The sequence below is a fragment of the Phacochoerus africanus genome, chromosome 2, assembly GCF_016906955.1.
Source record: "Phacochoerus africanus isolate WHEZ1 chromosome 2, ROS_Pafr_v1, whole genome shotgun sequence".
Lineage (NCBI taxonomy): Eukaryota > Metazoa > Chordata > Mammalia > Artiodactyla > Suidae > Phacochoerus > Phacochoerus africanus.
The window spans coordinates 92,801,246-92,823,294 of record NC_062545.1 but is presented as its reverse complement, the minus strand read 5'-3'; the positions used below and the strand labels follow the sequence as shown (position 1 = coordinate 92,823,294).

The window sequence follows — 22,049 nt, the reverse complement described above, 5'->3', positions numbered from 1 at the left end:
CTAGGTTATGCTACAGGGTCTTTGTTATGGCACAATGATACAAACAGCTAGAAAGGTTGACTCACCTGATTCCCTTGTTCTCTCCAGGTAGTCACATGGCCTGTCACATGGTTTATCCAAAGATTACTTGGAATTCTTACATGATAGCTCATGGGTTCCAGAAACTCTCTTATAAAGGCTGGACTCAGAGGTGACATCTAATATTTCCTCTAATTTCTGTAGTTACAGAAGTCAAAGGACAGCAAAAATTCAAAGGGACAGTAAATAGGTACTATCTAAGGAAATTCTGTTAAAAAAAAGTACTGCCATCTTTAATCTGCCCAAACTATCATCATCCTGTTATAGAACTCTAAATTACATATCCCAGATTCTTTTAGAAGAGCTTTTAACATTTTATAAAAAAATAATGAGTTTGTGTGTGTGATCTTTTGTTCTATGATGTCCATGAACTTAGCAAATACACTGAATGAAGCAATACATGAACAGCACATACACAGAAAGGAGAGTGACAGACACATGAATCATCCAGGTCATGGTGAAAGCAGGGTTTGGTCTCGAACCTTTGGAAGTTGCCAAATCACACCTGACATCAAGATATTATCAAAGTAAAATAAGTATGGAAAATTCACTGCTAACTTTTGGGAAGGATTTATAGATGCTGAGGAAGTGAAACTTCCAGTACTCAATTTTGCAAAGAACAAATATGGATAATAGCAAGTTAAAATTATTTCATTCCTGAAACAAGAATGATTATTGCATCAGTATACATCATATCCCAAAAGTACAAACATATCCAACTGATAAAAACAATATATCCATAAATGAAATATTTTTCAACCATAAAATGAAAAAAAAAATTGGCACATGCAACAACATGGATGAATCTTGAAAACTTTATGCTGAGAGAAAGAAAGACGGCACACCCACAAAACACATACGGTGTGATTTTGCTTATGTGATATGTCTGTAATAGGCAAGCACAAAAATCAGAATGTAGATTAGTGGTTACCAGGGTCTGAGAGGGGAGAAACTGGAGTGATTGCTAAGGGCTATAAGTCCCTTATTAGAGTGAAAAAAATCCAGGGAGCAGAGAAAATGTAGGGACTCAAAAAAAAAGGACCTTGCCTGGAGGCAGAAAAATCTGAAGGCAGGTTCCTAACCAAGGAAGGGAGCTCACCTGAATGGTACAAGCTGAAGGTGGGCTTCTGGTCAGGATAAAAGCCTGCCTGCGTGGTACAAGCTGAGGGCAGGCCTCAGGTTACACAGCCCTCATTTTGATGTTGATGGGGAAGAATTGGGGCTTTCCTGGGAAAACAATTTCCATGTTTGTGCTGGAGAACACGGATTGTTTCTCAGGTGACCTGGTCTTTCTTGTTGTTTTATTTGTTATTCAGTTTTCCTCAGTCTTTCCTGATTACCTGCTTATTATTCCCATTTTCCATTCTTATTTTCCCGTGGTAATTTGTGATTTAACAAACCTACAAAAATAATATAAAATTTCATCCTGAAGGACTTTCCCCTATTTAAATCCAACTTAATTAAAACATAGTGTTTATCTACTAACAGTTATACAGTAAACTTTAGAGTTAGGATTTTAATGAGGTTCATAGAAGTTAGACAAATATTATTCATGACCAAAAGACACCTAGCTATGAGTTATAGAAGATTTTAAGTGATAGCTAGTTAAGTTGGTTTATATTTTCTTACACTGTCTCCTTGCCATAATGCTTTAAAGATAAGCACCAGTCTAAAAACAAGATTTGTGAATGCCAAATTTTTGTGTCTGTGACCTCAACTTGTGGAGACTTGCTGGCCATGGGATGATTTGTACTGAGTCTCCTCCTTTCCACATGATGTATTGTACCTAACTGCCCTTAAATTGTACTCACTAAATTTAGTTAAAACAAAGATCTTAGAACATGATGTATAGCTGCTGTACCATGCAAAATTTAACTGATGTATTTTTAACACTATGATGTAATCTGTAGTTAGAAACTGTCTACATAATCAACCACTTATGCCAATAAAATTTGAGGAGTCCAGTGCCCAGAAAGAAGGGACAAAGAGGCTGTCTCCGTTGCAAAAGCCAACACGCGTCCCTCTCCTATCGGGAAAATTGTACACTCCCTGGCCTCCAGAGCTGTCCTCAGGCAAAAAAATATTCTGGAATTAGATAGTTGTGATGGCTCTATGACCTTGAAAATATACTTTAAAAAAGTATACATGCTCAAGGGGTTAATTTTATAGTATATATATTATATTTAAAAAAATAATGCCACTGGAAGGTAATAATACTCATGGTTTTGGTGAAGGAGGATAGTTCAAAAAGAGAAAAAACAAAATAAACAGTAGAAAACAGTTGCAAATGATTAAGTAGTGGTCTATTTGAGTTCCATTAGATTCCTACTTTCAATTGAGAAGGAGGTAACTGTGAATCATATTATAAAAATAATTCTCAGTTTTATCCTTAACACAGATTGTACTGGTTGCCATAGTGAACCACTGAAGTTCAGCCTTTGCTAAAGTTGTTTCAATAATCATGGGGGAATATACAGAACCAGAAATATAATTAATGACATGTTTGCATGACAACAAAGCATAAGGAGAGTAGCTTCAGAGATTTAAATCCCAACTGTGGCTGGTAAAATAAAATGCCACCTGCTCATTGTTCAGCTACCCATGGCCTCTTCATCTCAGGTAGGTTAAGTCTCCAAAATTAATAATGTGTGTGGGGGGGGTATTTTTTAAGAAAAAAAAAATTTGAGAGATGTGTAAATGAATCATTTATGCTCCTTAACTCAACTTAAACACTGTAATTTTATGGCCACAAATGGTATTTTCTTCTCAGAACTGAAAGACTCTAACTGATATTATTAGCATGAATACAGTAACATTTAAATAGTTATCCATTTTTAAAGTTTAATTTTATTGGTGTATATTTGATTTACAATGTTGTTTTAGTTTCAGGTATACAACAAACTGAATCAGTCATACTTTTTTTTAACTCTAAATCAGTCATACTTAAAAATATATCCATTATTTTTTCCCATATATGTTACTAAAAACTTTTGAGTAGACCTTCCTGTGCTATAGAGTAAGTTATCGTTAATCAACTGTTTTATGCAGCAGTGTGTATATGTTATTCCCACCCTCTCAGTTCTTCTCTCCTCTCAACAGTTGACTCTAACCTAGGTTACTGAAAAGCCTTTGCTCCTTTTATCACTGGGAAAGTATAAACATACATTTAAAGGGTTTGCTGTTGTCTTATTTCAAAAGTAATCAAAGTTCTACATTACAAATAACATCACGTAAAAATTGAACTTCTTGTGAATCATATGTCATAGTTACTTAGCTCCAACTGGTGTTCCCCTTGTGGTGCAGCAGAAATGAATCTGACTAGGAACCATGAGGTTGCAGTTTCGATCCCTGGCCTTGTTAAGGATCTGGTGTTGCTGTGAGCTGTGGTGTAGATAACAGATGTGGCTCGAATCTGGGATTACTGTGGCTGTGGTGTAGGCCAGCAGCTACAGCCTAAAGCTCCAATTGGACCCCTAGCCTGGGAACCTAAATACGCCATGGGTGTGGCCCTAGAAAGACAAAAAGAAAAAATATATATATATATACATCACCCACATTCTAGTTCTCATATGTCAACAGAGACATGCACACATGCAAACATGTAACACACATAAATAGACACATACAGGAGATAGATAAGCCAATATATTTCAGAAGCATTTATTACTACATATCTCATCTCCATTTCATAATATGAAAGTGCTTTTAAAATCCAAAGAGATGTAAATGTCTATGTTAAATAAGGTTGTTTTAACTTCTTTTAAGCATTGTCCTATGATAAGTCAAAAGATTCATACTTTGGCACCAGACAATTCCCACAAATAGGTGACAGAACAATAATACATGTCTAGAGACCTGGCCAATATTACTTATTTTACATCCCACCAAATACTGAAAATAAACCAAAACCAGAAACATAATTATTTTCATTATTTTTACTCAATCATATGTTCATTGTTTCTGGAACTTATATGAATACTCTTAATGCAATCATGTTCCTGAGACACCAAAATTGGTAATCATTTTTGTATCCATGTGAAAATCTTCATACATAGAAGACGCTTAGCCCATAATGTACAGCTCATAACCTGCTAACACCTGTGTCTCTTCCATATAATTTTGAAGAGGAGAAGAGAGTTAAATTCATCCAAATTTAATCCCTGAGGTAAGGTAAGTAAAGCAAGACAAGAGTTGTAGAAAATAGCATATCTCATGAGTGACATGATTAGATTAGGTCAAATTTCTCAACTTTATTTCTCAGATAATTTTTGCTATTGGGAAGACAGTGCAATACCTCTTTCCAGAGTGGATACATGACTGATAATTTTCTGACTATAAAGACACTTATAGAAAGAAATCGAATCCTGTCATGATATTTTGCAGATGTACAGAAATATTACATTTGCGTGTGTCATTTTCTTGAACATTTTTCTCAGAAGTTTAGACAAGAACAGAGAAAAATGGATAGAGGGAATTGCTCCCCCTTGACTGAATTCATTTTCTTGGGAATTTTTAATAACACGGAGAATAAAGGGACCCTATTTGCCATGTGTCTACTTGTTTACCTGATTAATCTTCTGGCAAACCTTGGAATGATCACGTTAATTCGAATGGACCCCCAGCTGCACACGCCCATGTACTTTTTCCTCAGCCACCTCTCCTTCTGTGACCTCTGCTATTCCACAGCAATTGGGCCCAAGATGCTGGTGGACCTATTGGCCAAGAACAAGGCAATCCCCTTCTATGGCTGTGCTCTGCAATTCATGGTCTTCTGCATCTTTGCAGATGCTGAGTGTCTTCTGCTGGCAGTGATGGCCTATGATCGGTACAAGGCCATCAGCAACCCCTTGCTCTACACAGTCAGCATGTCCAGCAGAGTGTGCTCCCTGCTCATGGCTGGGGTTTACATGGTGGGAATGGCAGACGCTTTGATACACACGACACTAGCATTCCGCTTATGCTTCTGTGGGTCTAATGAGATAAACCATTTCTTCTGTGACATTCCCCCTCTCCTACTGCTATCTTGTTCAGATACGCAGGTCAATGAGATAATGATATTCAGCATTTTTGGTTTCATTGAATTGAGTACTTTTCAGGAGTCCTTGTCTCTTATGGTTATATAATTCTGTCTGTCTTGAAGATCCACTCGGCTGAGGGGAAGTTCAAAGCTTTCTCCACCTGTATTTCCCACCTTACTGCTGTGGCAATTTTCCAGGGAACTATGCTTTTTATGTATTTCAGGCCAAGTTCTTCATACTCTCTAGATCAAGACAAAATGACCTCATTGTTTTACACTCTTGTGATTCCCATGTTAAACCCTGTGATTTACAGCTTAAGGAACAAGGATGTGAAAGAGTCCCTGGAAAAGCTGAAGCTTAAAAGGTGGTTTTAAAAGTGTATATCTCACAAACACATACACACACACACACACAGAGAGAGAGAGAGAGAGAGAATCACAGATACTGTGAGGTTTCCATTTGTAAAGTTATTTTGCATGATGCAATAGAAAAAAGTTGTATCAAATACATCAAATTAATAGATGAATATGTGCTATAAAGCCCAAATTTTAGAAATATTACAGTTAACGAATAAAGCTTGCTTCATTATGTATCAAGAATTTATGAATGGAACTTCCTTTTTGTTGAAAAAATGTTAGGAGTTTTCTAATTTTGTCAAATTTTATTGGTTTCATTCTTTCATTTAAACTGTAGTCAATTACCTGAAGATTTATTGTGTGTTTACTGGGAGATCTTTGAGCATTTAGGTCTTTTATAGGCTACGGCACATACTATAATTGCTATAGTAATGAACATAAGTTCAGTACTAATATCAAACATAAATTAACTAAACAGCTAAATAATGCATAAAAGGCTCAAAATCATCAGGAACTTTAAAAAAATTGAGGGTTATAAATCCAAAACAAAATATAAAAATAGTATATCTTTGCATCAATATATTCAGTCTTAGATGTGACAATTATTCAGGTTGGGAGAAAAAGACAGTAGGCAGAGGATATGATAATTAGACATGCCTTGAGGTGAGCAAGCCTATGCCTTTTTCATGTAAAAAAGTCATGTCTGCCACAACATGGCTACACTCTGAAGGCATTATACTAAATGGAATAAGTCAGACAGAGAAAGATATATACTATCTGCCCTACTGATGTGTTGAATCTAAAAAGTTTGAACTCAGAAATAGAGAGTAGATTGGTAGTTTCTGGATGGTGGATGAAATGGGAGTTGTTTCCCAAAGTACACACATTTTCTGTTATTTGATGAATTAATTCTGGAGAGCTAATGTATAGGGTGATTCTCGTTAATAACTCTGCTTTGTAAACTTGAAATTTGCTAGGACATTAGATCTTAATGGTCCTCACCGTACACACACTCAAAATAGGAACTATAGGAGTCAATGCATTTTTAAATTAACCTTACCGTGATAATCACTAAACAATGTATACATATATTAAATCTTCATGTTGTCTACCTTAAACATGCTATATGTCAATTTTATGTGAATAAAACTTGGGAAGTAAAAGAAGAAAAGAAGCTTATGAGGGCAGATGAAAAAAATTTGGTAAGGTACGTCACTGTGCTATTATTGTCAATTATCAGTTCTTCTGCCACATCCTCCATGACAATTTCATTTCCAGAAAGCATTCTTCTTCTCAGCCCTGGTTGAATGACTCTCATTTTCTTATTGTGGTTCACACTCATCTGGGTAAAGCATAATTTTATTTCACCCTGTTTGTGAGCAATCTTGGCTAAAGGACTGAGCATTCCATTCCTGTTTATCTAAAACACTCTCTGTTGTCTGACAAAACAAAAGTAAGAAAATCCATAATAAACCAAAACATCAGATAACATTTTTTGAGTATTGATTATATCTCAGCAGCATGGTAAATAAAATGGTGCAGATATTAAAATACTGGATCCATAAACATATGCATATTAATTACACTAGGAGTAAAGAGCTATAAATTCTTGGTGTTTGAGTATTTCATGTTTTCATTCTTGTAAAATATTATGTGTGAACTTGCATTTATACATGTTCTTGGTGAGACTATATGTTCAATCCTTTGCTTCATTTTAATTGACTGTTTTCTTATTGTTGAGAGCTCTTCATGTACTTGGGATAAAAGTTCTTTGTCAGATATACAGACATATGATTTTCAATGATTTTCTTCACTTTTGGGGCATATATACATAAGAGTAAATATAAATGTCCCTAAAATAGTCTCTCTGATGTGTTTACCAACACTGTTCTTGTATTCTTTTGTAACATCAGTAGTATTCCAAAACTACAGGACTTAAGGACCATTAACTCATTACTTAGTTCTTTCTCATATTGACTGAGGTCGCATGAAGCATTCAATGGAGAGGTGGAATAGCTGTAAGGTCACTCATATCTGGCCCAGGATGAGAATGGCTAAAATATAGACTCAGATTCTCCCCTTCTCACTCCACAGAAGCTGCCAGATGTTTTATTCAGGTTAGTGGGACTTCCTACATGCCACCTAATAGTTTTCAGACACTGTCTTCTTAAAGGCTAGACTCAGAAGTCACTTACGACATTTCTACCAATTACTGTTGGTCAAAGCAGCTAAAGCAGAATGCAAAGGGGAGATAAATAGGCACTGTATCTCTAAGGGACATGTGTATAAAGTGTAAAGCTATCTTTAATCTACCCAAATGACCATTAGCCCCTTAGAGAACTATGTAATTACTAACTTCACATTTATTTCTTAATAGCTTTTAATATTTTAATTAGATGTGTGAGCATGCCTACTGTGTCTCTTAAATTGTGCTGGACATATACTTGCAAAGTCACTTTGTAATTGACAATATTTGAAAAGCACACATACAGTATGGAAAGTGACAGGTATTTTGATCATTCAGATCATTGTGAAAGGAGGATTTGTTCTAGGACCTTGGGAAGTAGTCCAGTCACACTAGATACCTACCAAGATGATAAACCAAAGTTTTAGGAGTATGAAGATTTTCATTGCTATATGTTGGAGAGGATTAGGGGAAGACATGAAAAGGAAGATTCTGGTTTTTCTTAATGTTGCATAGAACTGGTATGGATAATATCAATCAACTTATTTAAGAAAAATATGAAACTGATGATTTAGAAAAATCATCACTCATGCACAATTTTTAAATGTCAACTTTGCACATGTGTGTTATATCAGTAGAAAAATCCCCAAATAGAATATTTCTATTTTTGTACAACATTATCCACTTTAATAGACAGAAAAACTTAACAACAAATATTTAGAAAGCACTACTTTCAAATCCTTTTATGGTGCAGTTTAGAAAATACAAAATAAGACTTAAATTTAGTGGAGATATGCTGAAATAAATATAATTCAGAGAAGAGTGTACTATTGAGAAAATGAGGAGTTACAAAGACTGTTAATTGACCTCAAATACGTGGTTGGTGGATGGGAGTGAGACAATGTGTGATGATGAAAGCAGCCTTCAAAGGTAGAATTGACAGGAAGCTTATAGCATCATTATTCATGATGAAGGGTAAAAACAAATTGCCTCTAATGAAAGAACAGGTCAACAACGTGTTTTATATCCATAAAATTAAATATGATTCTGCCCTGTAATGAAACAAAATTCTAACACATTCTACAACTTGGATGGACTTTGAAAACCTTTTACTGAAGAAACCTGACCATAAAAAGACATATATTGGATGATTCACTTTATAGGAGATGACTGAAGAGGAAACCACATAGAATCAGATAGTAGAATAGTGGTTGCCAGGGCTGGGGTATGGGAGAAGAGGGGCGACAGCAATAGGTATGGACTTCTTATTGCAGTGATCTAAATGTTCATGAAGTAGACATTGGGATGAAATATATTAAAACCAAATAACTCTATACATTAGGAGTTTGACTTTTATGGTATATGCTTTTAATAATAGCTTTTAATAATAGTACTACATTTCAATAAAAATGATGATGCAAAGTGTTGTAATTTTCCTAAAAGTGGTCATGAAGAAGAATATTTCCAAAACACAGTGAACAATCCAAAGGAGTTAGAAAAGATTAAGCAGGGATCTGTTTGATTTTCATTAGATTTCCTCTGACTAGAGGAGGATATTGGTGGAGAGTAACTGTGAAATAAACCATAAAAACTGTTTTCAATTTTCTTCCTACCATAGATCAATTTAGTGACAGCAGTGAAGGCTAAAAGATCAGCCTTTGCTAATTTGTTTTTTAATTCAGAGGGGAATATACAGAAGGGGAAGTATAATTAATGAAGTGTTTGCATAACAACAAAGCCTAAGAGCAGTAGTACCTTCAGAGATTTGAGTCCCAGTGTGCTTGGTAAAATAAAATGCCATTTGCCTATTGCTCAGGTAGGCAAGCCCTCCTTACCTAGAGTGGGTTTCAAGGTCTTAATTTAAGTATGAGAATAAAAGCTTACCTCTCTGAAAAAAAAAAAAAAAAAAACTAGATTTGTGAATAGAGCATTTTATGCCTGATTACTCATTGAAATTTTTATTTAATGGCTAGAAAAGATATATTCTTTTCGGAAGAGTAAGAATCTTTCAGAACATGTTAATATCCACAATATACCATTTTTATTCATTTTATCTTGCTTTTGGTTCATGGGAGAGATAATATTTATTATTGGGGAAATGTATATACTAGGTTAAGGTATATTTTGTTTTACTGGAAAACTAGTGTGAATACAACATTAAAATAAAAATGTGAAATTCATCTTCAGGTGTACCATTTGCATTTATTCTTAGGCCTAAGGAAAATCTCCACTACTTACTTTCTATCCCCTTATACATTAAAAGTATGCACACATGTAAGTACATGATACAGGTATGAATACACACAATCACAATGGAAAGAAAACTATGCATCTTACAAGCATTTATTGCTGCTTACTTCATTTCTATTTTATAATATAAAGGACTATTTAAAATCTAAAATGATGAAAACATGTGTGGTAAATTCTGTTGTTTCAGTTTCTCTTAGCTCTTTTCTTCCACTAGTCAAGGGACTTGTCTTTTGATAATAACAACTCCACAAAGAGGTAATAATTATTGTGGAAAATCTAAATAATAAACTTCTAGAAAATAGGTCAGTAATATGATAATACTTATTTCATATCTCACTAAATACTAAATACAACATACTAATACCAGTGAAGTATATGATTTTTTTATTTACCACTGATCATTGATGTGTTCACTGTTTCTAGAATTAGACAAAGATTTTTAAACTAATCAAGTTTTTCAGAAACAAATGTTGTAAACATTTTTGTATCAATGTGAATATTTTCATGCAGATACAAATGCTTAATCCTATATAACTTACCAGCCTGGTATCTCTATCACTGGTGTCTCTTCCATATAATTTTGAAGAGGAGAAGAGAGTTAAATTCATCCAAATTTATTCCCTGAGGTAAGGCAAGTAAAGACAGTGATGACTTGTATAAAATAACTTATCTCTTTTTTCCTTTTTTTGTTTTTTTTTTGCCTTTTAGGGCCTGGCCCATGGCATATAGAAGTTCCCAGGCTAGGGGTCAAATTGGAACTATAGATGCTGGCTTACAGGTCTATGTCACAGCCCCAGCCATGTGGGATCTGAGCCACATGTGACATACACCACAGCTCAGGACAGCACTGGATACTTAACCCACTGACGAGGACAGGTATCAAACCTTATCATCATGGATCCTACTTGGGATTGTTAACCACTGAGCCATGAAGGGAACTCCCAGAAAGTAACATATCTCATGAATGACATCTAGATTCAGATCAATGTTCCTCAACATTATTTCTCAGATAATTTTTGCTATTGCGGAATAGAATAATACATCTTTAAATAGGGGATACTATTTAAATACTGGTTAATATGAGTATAAAAAGGCACTCGAAGGAAGAAATCATGTTCTCTTTTACAACATTTTGCCAATGTACAGGAATGTTACACATGCATGTGTCATTTTCTTAATCATTTTCTCAGAAGTATAGACAAGAACAGAGAAGAATGGGTAGAGGGAATTGCTCCTCCTTGACTGAATTCATTTTCTTGGGAATTTCTAATAACACGGAGAATAAAGGGACCCTAGTTACCACATTTCGACTCGTTTACCTGATTAATCTTCTGGCAAACCTTGGAATGATCACGTTGATTTGAATGGACCCCCAGCTGCACATGCCCATGTACTTTTTCCTCAGCCACCTCTCCTTCTGTGACCTCTGCTATTCCACAGCAATTGGACCCAAGATGCTGGTGGACCTATTGGCCAAGAACAAGGCAATCCCCTTCTATGGCTGTGCTCTGCAATTCATGGTCTTCTGCATCTTTGCAGATGCTGAGTGTCTTCTGCTCGTAGTGATGGCCTATGATCGGTACAAGGTCATTAGGAACCCCTTGCTCGATACAGTCTCCATAGAGTCTCTATAGCTTTATAGAGCTCTATACAGTCAGCATGTCTAGAATGTCCCTGCACAAGGCTGGGGTTTACATGGTGGCAATGGCAGATGTTTTGATACACAAGACACTAACATTCCACTTACGCTTCTATGGCTCTCATGAGATTAACCATTTCTTCTGTGACATTCCCCCTCTCCTACTGCTATCTTGTTCAGATACGCAGGTCAATGTGTTAATGATACGTTGGCTTCATTGAATTGAGTACCTTTTCAGGAGTCCTTGTCTCTTATGGTTATATAATTCTGTCTGTCTTGAAGATCCACTCGGCTGAGGGGAAGTTCAAAGCTTTCTCCACCTGTATTTCCCACCTTACTGCTGTGGCAATTTTCCAGGGAACTATGCTTTTTATGCATTTCAGGCCAAGTTCTTCATACTCTCTAGATCAAGACAAAATGACCTCATTGTTTTACACTCTTGTGATTCCCATGTTAAACCCTGTGATTTACAGCTTAAGGAACAAGGATGTGAAAGAGTCCCTGGAAAAACTGAAATGCAAAAATTGGTTTTAAATATTTATACTACACACACATAGACATTGTATTTATTGTATTTGTAAAATTAATTTTCATGATTCCAGAAAAGCAATCATGTCTCAAATATTTTATTGATAAAACGGACATTTATTTTAAAGCCCAATCTTAATAAATGTTTCAATACCCCAAATATATCATACTTCATTATGTGTCTAGAATTTATATATATTACTTCCTCTTTGTAGAGTAACCCTTTCTTATGTTGCCAATTTTTTGGTTCATTTGTTCATTAAAACCATAATTTTATATATTTGAATTTATTGTACGTTTACTAAGTGAACTTGGAACATTTAATTGCTTTGAATTAAGCATTTAATTCAAAGTACATTAAGTAGTATCCATACCAATCAATCTTATAAGCTATTTTAAGTAACTGACATTAAGTACCAAATAACTCATTCTAATCTCAATATCAGCATGAAGTAAATGCAATAGATAGTAAATCCAAGGAAAGTTTCCAAACCTAGTGTAAAAAGAGGTTTAACTGAATTTTCATTCTCAAATATAAAAAAAGACTCATGTTGGGGTAGGAAAATGTAGCAGGCACAAAGTATGACAATTAGAGAGGTCTGGAGATGGAAAAGCTTCCACTCTAGAGGTAGACTTTTTAGAAATAATGAAGTTTTGAGGAAGGAAAAAAGTCAATTCTACCCTCCTATGTTCTGTTGGCTGATCTAAAATTATATTTATATGAGATAGATCAACAAGAGAAATAAAACACAAATTTAATTATATACATGAGAAGAAACCTATTTAAAATGTCTATAACATGAGAGATTCCAAAGACAGGTAAAAATGAGATATATATGGTATCTTTAACAAAAGAGAAAGGGGTAGGAGTCTGAAAATTAAAAGCAGAGGAAAGCACTTCACAGGAAGACAATATAAACAAATGTTTCCTTGGTTGCACAGAAACAATGAGGCATAGAGAAAAATTTTAGTTCACTTTTTTAAGTTCCTCCTCCCTGTCCATACACCTAGTTCATATTATTCTATAGCTATCTACAGAATATTTCCCTTCCTGGAACAGATCCTCTAGCTAAATACTTTTAGGCAGTTAAGGGAGAGGTACAAAAGAAAAAAAAAAAAACTTCCTGAGCTGTCTGGGTCTTAAAAATATTCAACTGGAAATAATCCTCATACCAAAGAGGCACATTTGGGGGTGACAAATTTTCCTCCCCTACAAAATCATGGTTCCCAAAACATAGACGGACCATTAGGGCTTTATGCTAATTGAAATCCGTCAAACAGAGAAAGAAAACTACCCTATGATTTCCTTTGTATGAGGACTCTAAAAGAGTTGAGCTCAAAGAAACAAAGTAGAATGGTGGTTACCAGAGCTGGAGGACCAGGGGTAAGGGGATGGTGATGCTGAGCAAGTGGTACAAATTTTCTGTTATAACATGAGTAGTTTCTGGGGATCTAATCCACAACGTGCTGACTATAGTTGAAACTTGCCAAGAAAGTAGATCTTAAATGGTCTCAACACATCAGAAATAAAAAGGAAACAATGTGAGGTAATCAATCTGTTTATTAACCTTATAGGAGCAACCTTTACACAAATTATAGGTGTAACAAAAAAATACATTGTGCACCTTAAGGAAACTCAATGTTGTCAGTTGCACCTCAATAAAACTGGGAAAAATAGAAGAAAAAATGTCCAAATGGTTAGGTTATAAAGAGCAATGGAAAGTGCCTAGGCAAAATATATCACTGTGTTTTAATTACAAAAGTCAACTCCTTTATCAACCTTCCAGGAAAATTTACTTCCCTTCTTGCTCCTTCTGGATCCTATTTAAACGTTCCTTTTATTGCAATGCCTAATAAGCCAATGCCTTATTAGGCATTGTTTTAAGCATTGTTTTAATAATACCTTATTTACCAAATTACTGCCTCTATTATGAGATGGTGAGCATTCTTTGCACAATGATTGGGCATTCCATTTCTGTTATCCAAAGCACTGCATATGGTCTGGAACACAACATTAGAAAACAAACAACTCAATAATAAATTTAAAATACCAGATAACATTTTTGAATGTGTGTTAGAAATTAGTACCCCAGTTATGTATGTATATGTTGTGTGACAAATACAAAAATAAACATATGTACATGTAATATAAATGTTATATAATGCATATACATATTTTATGTCTTTTAGGAAGGTACATTAAATGTTTCTGGATACTAAGGTAATTGATCTTTAAAAACCTTCATAATAATTACACTAGAAGTAAAGAGCATTCATCTGTGTATTTTCCTAATATCAATATTTTTCTGTCTCAGCTCTATTTTCTGATGATTAAAACTAAATCAGTTTATTGAGATACATAGATATGCCCATATATTTGAAGGATCAAATAAGACTCAGGACACTTTTAATTATCCATTACAATTTTAGACATTACAATTTAAAATCCATCAAATGTCTTAGATTTTCCATCTGCCATTTTTAAATGCCCTTGAGTAAAAACCTTTCAGAAAGGAAGTAAAGCCCAAGAAACTCTTCTGCTTTTCAAGGGAGCATTGTAGGACACTATAACCTATCAGAAGTTATCATACCAGAAAAAAAAGCCCATGAATAATACATATTTTTGTAATAGGCTTTAAGGGTTTCCAATATACCATATACTCTTAATTAACCAATACTCTTTTGAAACTGTCACTTATGAGCAGTAGCATGGGAAAAAAACTGTTTGGAAAATATAAATCCAATAAAAGTATAGTATCAGTGGATTACTGTTTAAAATTAGAGAATGTTGATATGTAATCTGATTAACCCACTTCCCTCTTATGATAGTTATATCTTACAACATCTAAATAGTGATTTTATCTGCATATTGATTGTTTTATATGATCTAGTGCATATTCATTACAGAATAAGAATTTTAAACTCTATAAATGAATTTCCAAAAATAGCATTGATTCAATAAACTTTAGGCTTTCCTCTCCCTGAATTTTAAGCCAGAGGGATGGTAAAAGATTTCAGAAGATGAAATACTTATAAATAGAACACTTTTTAGTGGCCTGTTATTCCAATTCAGAATTTCGCTCTCACTTTGAAGGGGATATCCACATTTATTAATGTTCAGGGAAAAATATGAATATCTAAATGTAGGATTATGACAACTGCAATTGAAATGTCAAGTATTGGTGAGGATGTGAATCATTCATATACTTTGAGAACAGAAATGAGAATTGCACCATACTTTGTAAAACCTTATGCTTACGTCTGCTAGACCTGGATGTATAACTATTCTATGCTCTCAACACAGCAAAGCAAAATGAGTGAACATATTCACTCAACAACATGCATGGAAATATTCATCATGGAATTATTTTCAGTAGTATAAAACTGAAAGCAACTTAAATTTCATCAACACAATAGTACAGTAGTCAACAATTTTTTTAAGTGTTAGCTATTGTACATTTTAGGGTTTTTTAGCCTTAAACTTGTTATCATAACCACTTATGATTGCCCATGTCTTATCCTAGAGCATAAATACATAAACAGTATGCCCCAACTCCAATAAAACTTTAGGTACAAGTTTCCTGAGAGCGTATATTAAGAAATGGTGTTTCCCACATCCAATGAAACTGCATGCACCATATTTTCCTGACATCCGCCCTAGATTAGATAAACTACTTCATCGTAAACCTGCATGTTGGAAAACTACACAGCAGTGAAGATGAATTAGATACTTCCACATGAAACAACATGGAGAAATCTAACAAACATAATACTGAGTACAATGAGCAAGACAAAAAAGGGGAAAAATCCCTGCAATTTTACTGCTATACAGATCACAAAATTACAAACTAACTTATGTTGGACATCAACTTGAAATGGGTCTATAAGATGATTTTGGAGATTTTAGTCATGATCACTTTTTGTCCTAGTTGTAGATGAAGGGACACTTTTCATTACTTAAACCTTATTTGCAGGGTAATTTTTCTTTTTCTTTTTTTGTAATTTTTTTTTGTCTTTTTGAGACCACACCCACAGCATATAGAGGTTCCGAGGCTGGAGTCGAATGGAGCTATAGCCACTGGCTCAAGCCACAGCCACAGCAATGTCAGACACAAGCTGCATCTGTGACCTACACCATATCTCACAGCCACGCCAGATCTTTAACCCACTGAGTGAGGCCAGGGGTCAAACTTGCATCCTCATGGATGCCCATCAGATTTGTTTCTGCTGAGCCATGAAGGGAAATCCTATGGGATACTTTTTCAAATGAAAATTTTCTATATATGTATTACACTCTAAATAGATTTTTTAAAACCAAAGTGTTTTCTCTATCAGATTGTAAGCAACCACAAGATTTTTTTTTTCAATCTAGTAGTTTCTTGTCCACAGTGTATTCATAAAATTCTCATATTATTAAAATTCTCATATTATTTCTTGTAGAACAACTGTGTCTTTGTCCACACACAGGACATTCTAACATTTCCTCTGGAAGCAAAGAAATTCATGTACTTTGGAAACAATATTGTGAAATAAAACTTGTGTCAGTGTTTCTTGGATAGACAACTATTTTATGAAAAACGTTATCTCGGAGTTCCTGTCATGGCTCAGTGGTTAACAAATCTGACTAGGAACCATGAGGCTGTGGGTTCGATCCCTGGCCTTGCTCAGTGGGTTAAGGATCCAGCATTGCCATGAGCTGTGGTGTAGGTCACAGATATGGCTTGGATCTGGCGTTGCTATGGTTCAGGCATAGGCTGGCGGCTGCAGCTCCAATTAGATCCCTAGCCTGGGAACCTCTATATGCCACAGGAGTGGCCCTAGAAAAGGCACAAAGACAAAAAAAAATGTGATCTTCTGGTAGACACTTGCTTATGCACCATGCTTTTAGTGCCACCAGAGTTACCCAGAAACCTATAGATATACATGAATTCTTTTTTGTTTGTTTGTTTTTGCTGCATCTGCAGCATATATAAGTTCTCAGGCCAGGAATCAAACCTGTGCCACAGCAAAAACAATTCTATATCCTTAACCTGGTGAGCCACCAGGGAACTCTGAAGATGAATTCTTTTAACTTACTTCAGTTTGATGTATAAAATTTCTCCTAATATATTTTTCCAACTCTTAAAAACTCCATTCTTAGATGAGAAATTCTTCAGTAGCTAAATTGGGTTATTTAATTTGTAATAATAGCATAGCTCCAGAAAGTCAGGTTTAAACCACTGAGGAGGAGAAAATGGAAAGCAAGTGGATCTACATGGTCTGAAGATCAGCCTTATTTAAGAAGCTAAGTTTAGGTCTTGGCTGAACAAAATGTAACAAGAGGGAAAAACCTGAGAGAATAACTAATTTGAAAAGAATCTGAAGAAAGGAACAAAGAAAATTTCACATCCTAAAAATGGGTGCAAGGAAAGTAAAGAGTGGTAATAAATAATGTGAGTAACACAAATGCATCCCTTTCTTGGATTTTAACGAGTAGACAATTACTAGCAAGCAGTTATATGGTTTGTCCTTTGGCTCAACAATGTCCCCCACAAGAATACACTTAGTATTTTAGCACTGGGGCTCATCACACGAAGGATGACAACTGAATTTAAAATCCATCAAAATTAGTCACTAAGAATCTTTCTTCCCAAATTTTAAAAATTCTCACTGATTTTTTTTTTGCCTAAGTGATCTAGCTTCATAGAAAACAAGGGAGGAAAATAGCAGCAAATAAACATAAGAAACTTATAATAACCCCAAATTCCCAATCCATACCGCTCCCTTCCCCTCCACCTTGGCAACCACAAGTCTATTTTCCAAGTCCATGATTTTCTTTTCTGTGGAAAGATTCATTTGCGCCATATATTAGATTCCAGATATAAGTGATATCATGTGGTATTTGTCTTTCTCTTTCTGACTTACTTCACTTGGTATGAGAATTTCTAGTATGATAATGTGACAAAAAAGAATCTATACATGTACGTGTAACTGGGTCACCATGCTGCACAGTGGAAAATTGACAGAACACTGTAAACCACGTATAATGAAAAAAATTAAAATCATTATATGTAAAAAAGAAACATAACAAAACAAACACATGAAAATAAATCCTGTGTCCCTGTTAACTTCCAAGTGAGATTTCTAAATAAACAAGAAAACATCTGGAGTTCTCAAGTGTATCCCTGACATATCCTGTTAATAGCAATTTAGAATAAATTAGATAGTATATTAAACATGTGATATTGTATAGTAATAAAAGAGACAATATATGAAAACTCCTAATACTACTCTAAAATTGTTTCTTGTCCCTTGAGTCCATTTGAAAGGACTTCCATAAAGATACATTGGATGTGGTGAATTGTATTAAGCACACAATCACTCATTTGCTTATGATATATATAGTTAAATAGGCATTTCTGTATATAAATTTCCTTCTTTCCACTAAAATAATATTTAAAAAGCCAAAGATGTATTTACAATTGTATAAAATCCAGAATGTGAATGAAATAGATGGGTATACATTAATGTAAAGGTGTACAATGCCTCTGTTCAGAATATTTTGTATGTAAATATATTTATTGAGGTCTCATTTTTTTTAGAAATCAGGTAGTATGTACAAGGAAACATGGTTAACTCTATGCAGTGTGATTTGTGTTGAATTTTTCCATTTTTATATAGAATTGTTAATTGTCACAATAAGTTTAATGGATGTGCATGTGTGTGTGTTGTACATTTTTGTGTTTACATTGTCTATTATGGAATTAAAACAAGGCAACTTTTGGGGGGATTGGTAATGCATAAATAACAAATGTTGGTTGAGTGGAATCCATAAACATTTTAACCAGGTGAAATGATTGGAATTTGAAGAGAACAGGAAAAGAAGCATAGTGGGAAAAGTCTATATTTCTACTTTGATAACCCTACTTATATGAAATATTCAACAATAAACTATATGGTTATATTTTTCACTCCTTTCTTTTTCTTTTTCTGTTTTTGCATTCTACGGCCGCACCCGCAGCATGTGGGGTTCACAGGCTAGAGACTGAATCAGAACCGCAGCTCCAGTGTACACCACAGCAACAGCAACATGGGATCTGAGTCATGTCTGCAGCTCACAGCAACACTGGAGCCTTAACCCAGAATCAAACCTGTGACGGGTTCATTACTGCTGAACCATGATTGGAAATCTTTTTTCCCCTGAGAATCAAATATTGAAAAACCCAGGGAATAGACACAGACATAGATATATATTCTAAGTTATTCCAGAGACAACACTGAGTGGGCATATAGAGCCACAGCCAAGACAAACCACAAGTTTAGTCACAGGTACTAAAATTTCTGGATGGGAAACTTTTAAAAAAAATTTAAAGTTGATTTACTGCATTCTGTCAATTTCTGCTGTAGAGCAAAGTGACCCAGTTACACAAATACATACATTATTTTTCTCATATTATCCCCCATCTTGTTCCATCACAAGTGATTGGATATAGTTCCCTGTGCCATTGCCTATCCACTCCAAATGCAGTAGTTTGCATCTACCAACCCCCTACTCCCAGTCCATCCCACTCCCTCCCTCTCCGCCTTGGCAACCACAAGTCTGCTCTCCATGTTCATGCGTTTGTTTCTTTTCTGTAAATGATTCATTTGTGCCATATACTAGATTCCTGATAAAAGTAATATCGTGTGGTATTTTTCTTTCTCTTTTTGACTTACTTCACTTAGTATGAGAATCTCTATTTCCATCCATGTTGCTGCAAATAACATTATTTTGTTCTTCTTATGGCTGAGTAGTATTCCACTGTGTATATACCACATTTTAATCCATTCATATGTCAATGGACATTTAGATTTTTTCCCTGGATGGGATCTTCTTATTAGTTTTTTCTTCCTAGTTATTTTCTTCTTTTCACCAAAATAGAAAATATCACCTCTAGTAAACAAAGTTGCATCATATATTATGGAGAAAGTATTTATTAATCACATATTTTTACACAGAGTGAATTAGGGGAGAATTTAGTGACGTAAGTGCTAGGTGCTATTGAACGAAAATTGTATACCCTCTAGTAGATTCAAAAAGAAACAACATAATATTGGCTATTTTCTATTCAAGTAAACGTTTCTTCAGTTAAAAACAGATACATGTTGGGAGTTCCTTCTTTTTTACTGTGGGTAAGTATCACACTGCAGCTTCTCAGAGGCACAGGTTTGATCCCTGATCTGGTGCAGTGGGTTAAAGGATCCAGTGTTGCCTTAGTTGCTGTGTAGGTCGCAGGCGCAGCTTGGATTCAATTCCTGGCCTCAGAACTTCCATATGCCATGGGCGCAGCCATTTAAAAAAAAATAGAAGTGGAGTTCCTGTTGTGGCACAATACCACAACAGGAAAAGACTCCAACCAGGAACCATGAGGTTGGGGGTTTGATCCCTGGGTCCTGCTCAGTGGGTTAAGGATCTGGCGTTGCTGCAAACTGTGGTGTAGTTCACAGGTGAGGCTTGGATCTGATATTGCCATGGCTGTGGTGTAGGTTGGTGGCTACAGCTCCAATTCGACCCCTAGCCCGTGAACCTCCATATGCCATGGGTGTGACCCTAAAAAGCATGAAAAAATGTTATTTTTTATAATAAAGGCATGAACTCAAAATAAAGGTTTTTTAGTGTTACTATGCATGATACCAATTTTAAAAGTAATCACTATTAAATTATAGTCATAAGTGGCATTTGATGTTAATTCGAGAATGTATATAAATGTCTCTCTCTCTATATATATATACATATATATATACATATATATACATAGACATTTCCTGACGAGTACATGTGTGTGCACTATAGGAATGACTATAAACATTACCCCCGCCAATTATTAAGCAGAATTAAAGAAATACTAAAGAAATGCAACAGCTGCATGCATAAACCACATACCAAGACCTACCACCCTGCCTCCTCCACCTCATTTCAATGAGTGTCCATGCACATAGAAAAACACACTCACACGAATGTAAATAGGATACACACACATATACACACACATTCATATTGTTTCTGGAAAGCAAAGGACAGGGCTTGCTGACATTTTTTTTCCAATGGCAAATGATAAAATTGCCAAACTATACAAATCAGTGTTATAGGAGTAATATTTTATGCAGCCCTTCTTCAAGCTGTTAGTTTACTACTTGAGTGTAATGAACCTAAACTGTTCTTGTTGGAGTTCTCTTGTTGTGCAGCACGTTAAGGATTCAGCATTGTCATTGCTGGGGCGCAGGTTTGATCCATGGCCTGAGAATTTCCACATGCCATGGTGCAGCCAAAAAAAAAAAAAAAAAAGACTGTTAAGGGAACACGTCATTAATACATCATCAATTCTTATTTATATAAATACTTTGGTTTTGACTAACTAAATACAGAGGAAATTTTAAGATGAATTAGTCATTAATACTTGTGAGTCAATCACTGTTCCAAAAGTGAAGAAATAGCACAGATATAAAACAAGAAGTCTTTCCACATTTTTCATCTCTAAAGATTGTTAGGGGAACTCAGGTATTTTCTCAAACAACACCTGTATTCACTATGAATGAAATTTAAGAATTGAATTTAGATACTGATTTTTTAAATCTGTTGGTGTTTTATGCATTGCTTTTGATTTTTCTTCATAGACTTTTAGTACTGAAAATTAGCATACATTGAACCAGATGATGGAAGTCCCAAATGCTAACTAGTAAAATAAAATGCCACTTGTTTACTTTTTGCCATTAGTACCAAGTAGAGAAAGACCTGCTCATCTCAGGTAAGTTCCTGATTATCCAGATTTAAGAATATAAGAGAAAACATTTACATTAAAAATGAGAGGCTTATAAATTAATCATTATGTCCTTGCCTTTTCAGTTTAATAAACTCATCAATTTAGTGGTCAAAAAATAATATTTTCTTTGCAGAACTGGAAGAATCTGTATCAATTTATTTAGTATCCATAAAATGATTGTTTTAATTTTACTGTAGGTACACAGGAAAGCCTTTA

The 22,049-nt window shown here is 34.9% G+C and overlaps 1 protein-coding gene and 1 pseudogene across 1 annotated transcript; both read left to right on the top strand.

Moving 5' to 3' along the window:
• The first annotated feature begins 4,535 nt into the window (after positions 1 to 4,535).
• Positions 4,536 to 5,470, top strand: LOC125121059 (olfactory receptor 5W2-like; annotated as a pseudogene).
• A 5,781-nt stretch (positions 5,471 to 11,251) lies between these two features.
• Positions 11,252 to 12,060, top strand: LOC125120667 (olfactory receptor 5W2-like). Its single transcript, XM_047769152.1, has 3 exons — positions 11,252 to 11,500; positions 11,532 to 11,733; positions 11,765 to 12,060. Exons 1-3 carry the CDS (start codon positions 11,252 to 11,254, stop codon positions 12,058 to 12,060), a joined length of 747 nt encoding a protein of 248 aa, XP_047625108.1.
• The last annotated feature ends 9,989 nt before the right edge of the window (positions 12,061 to 22,049 follow it).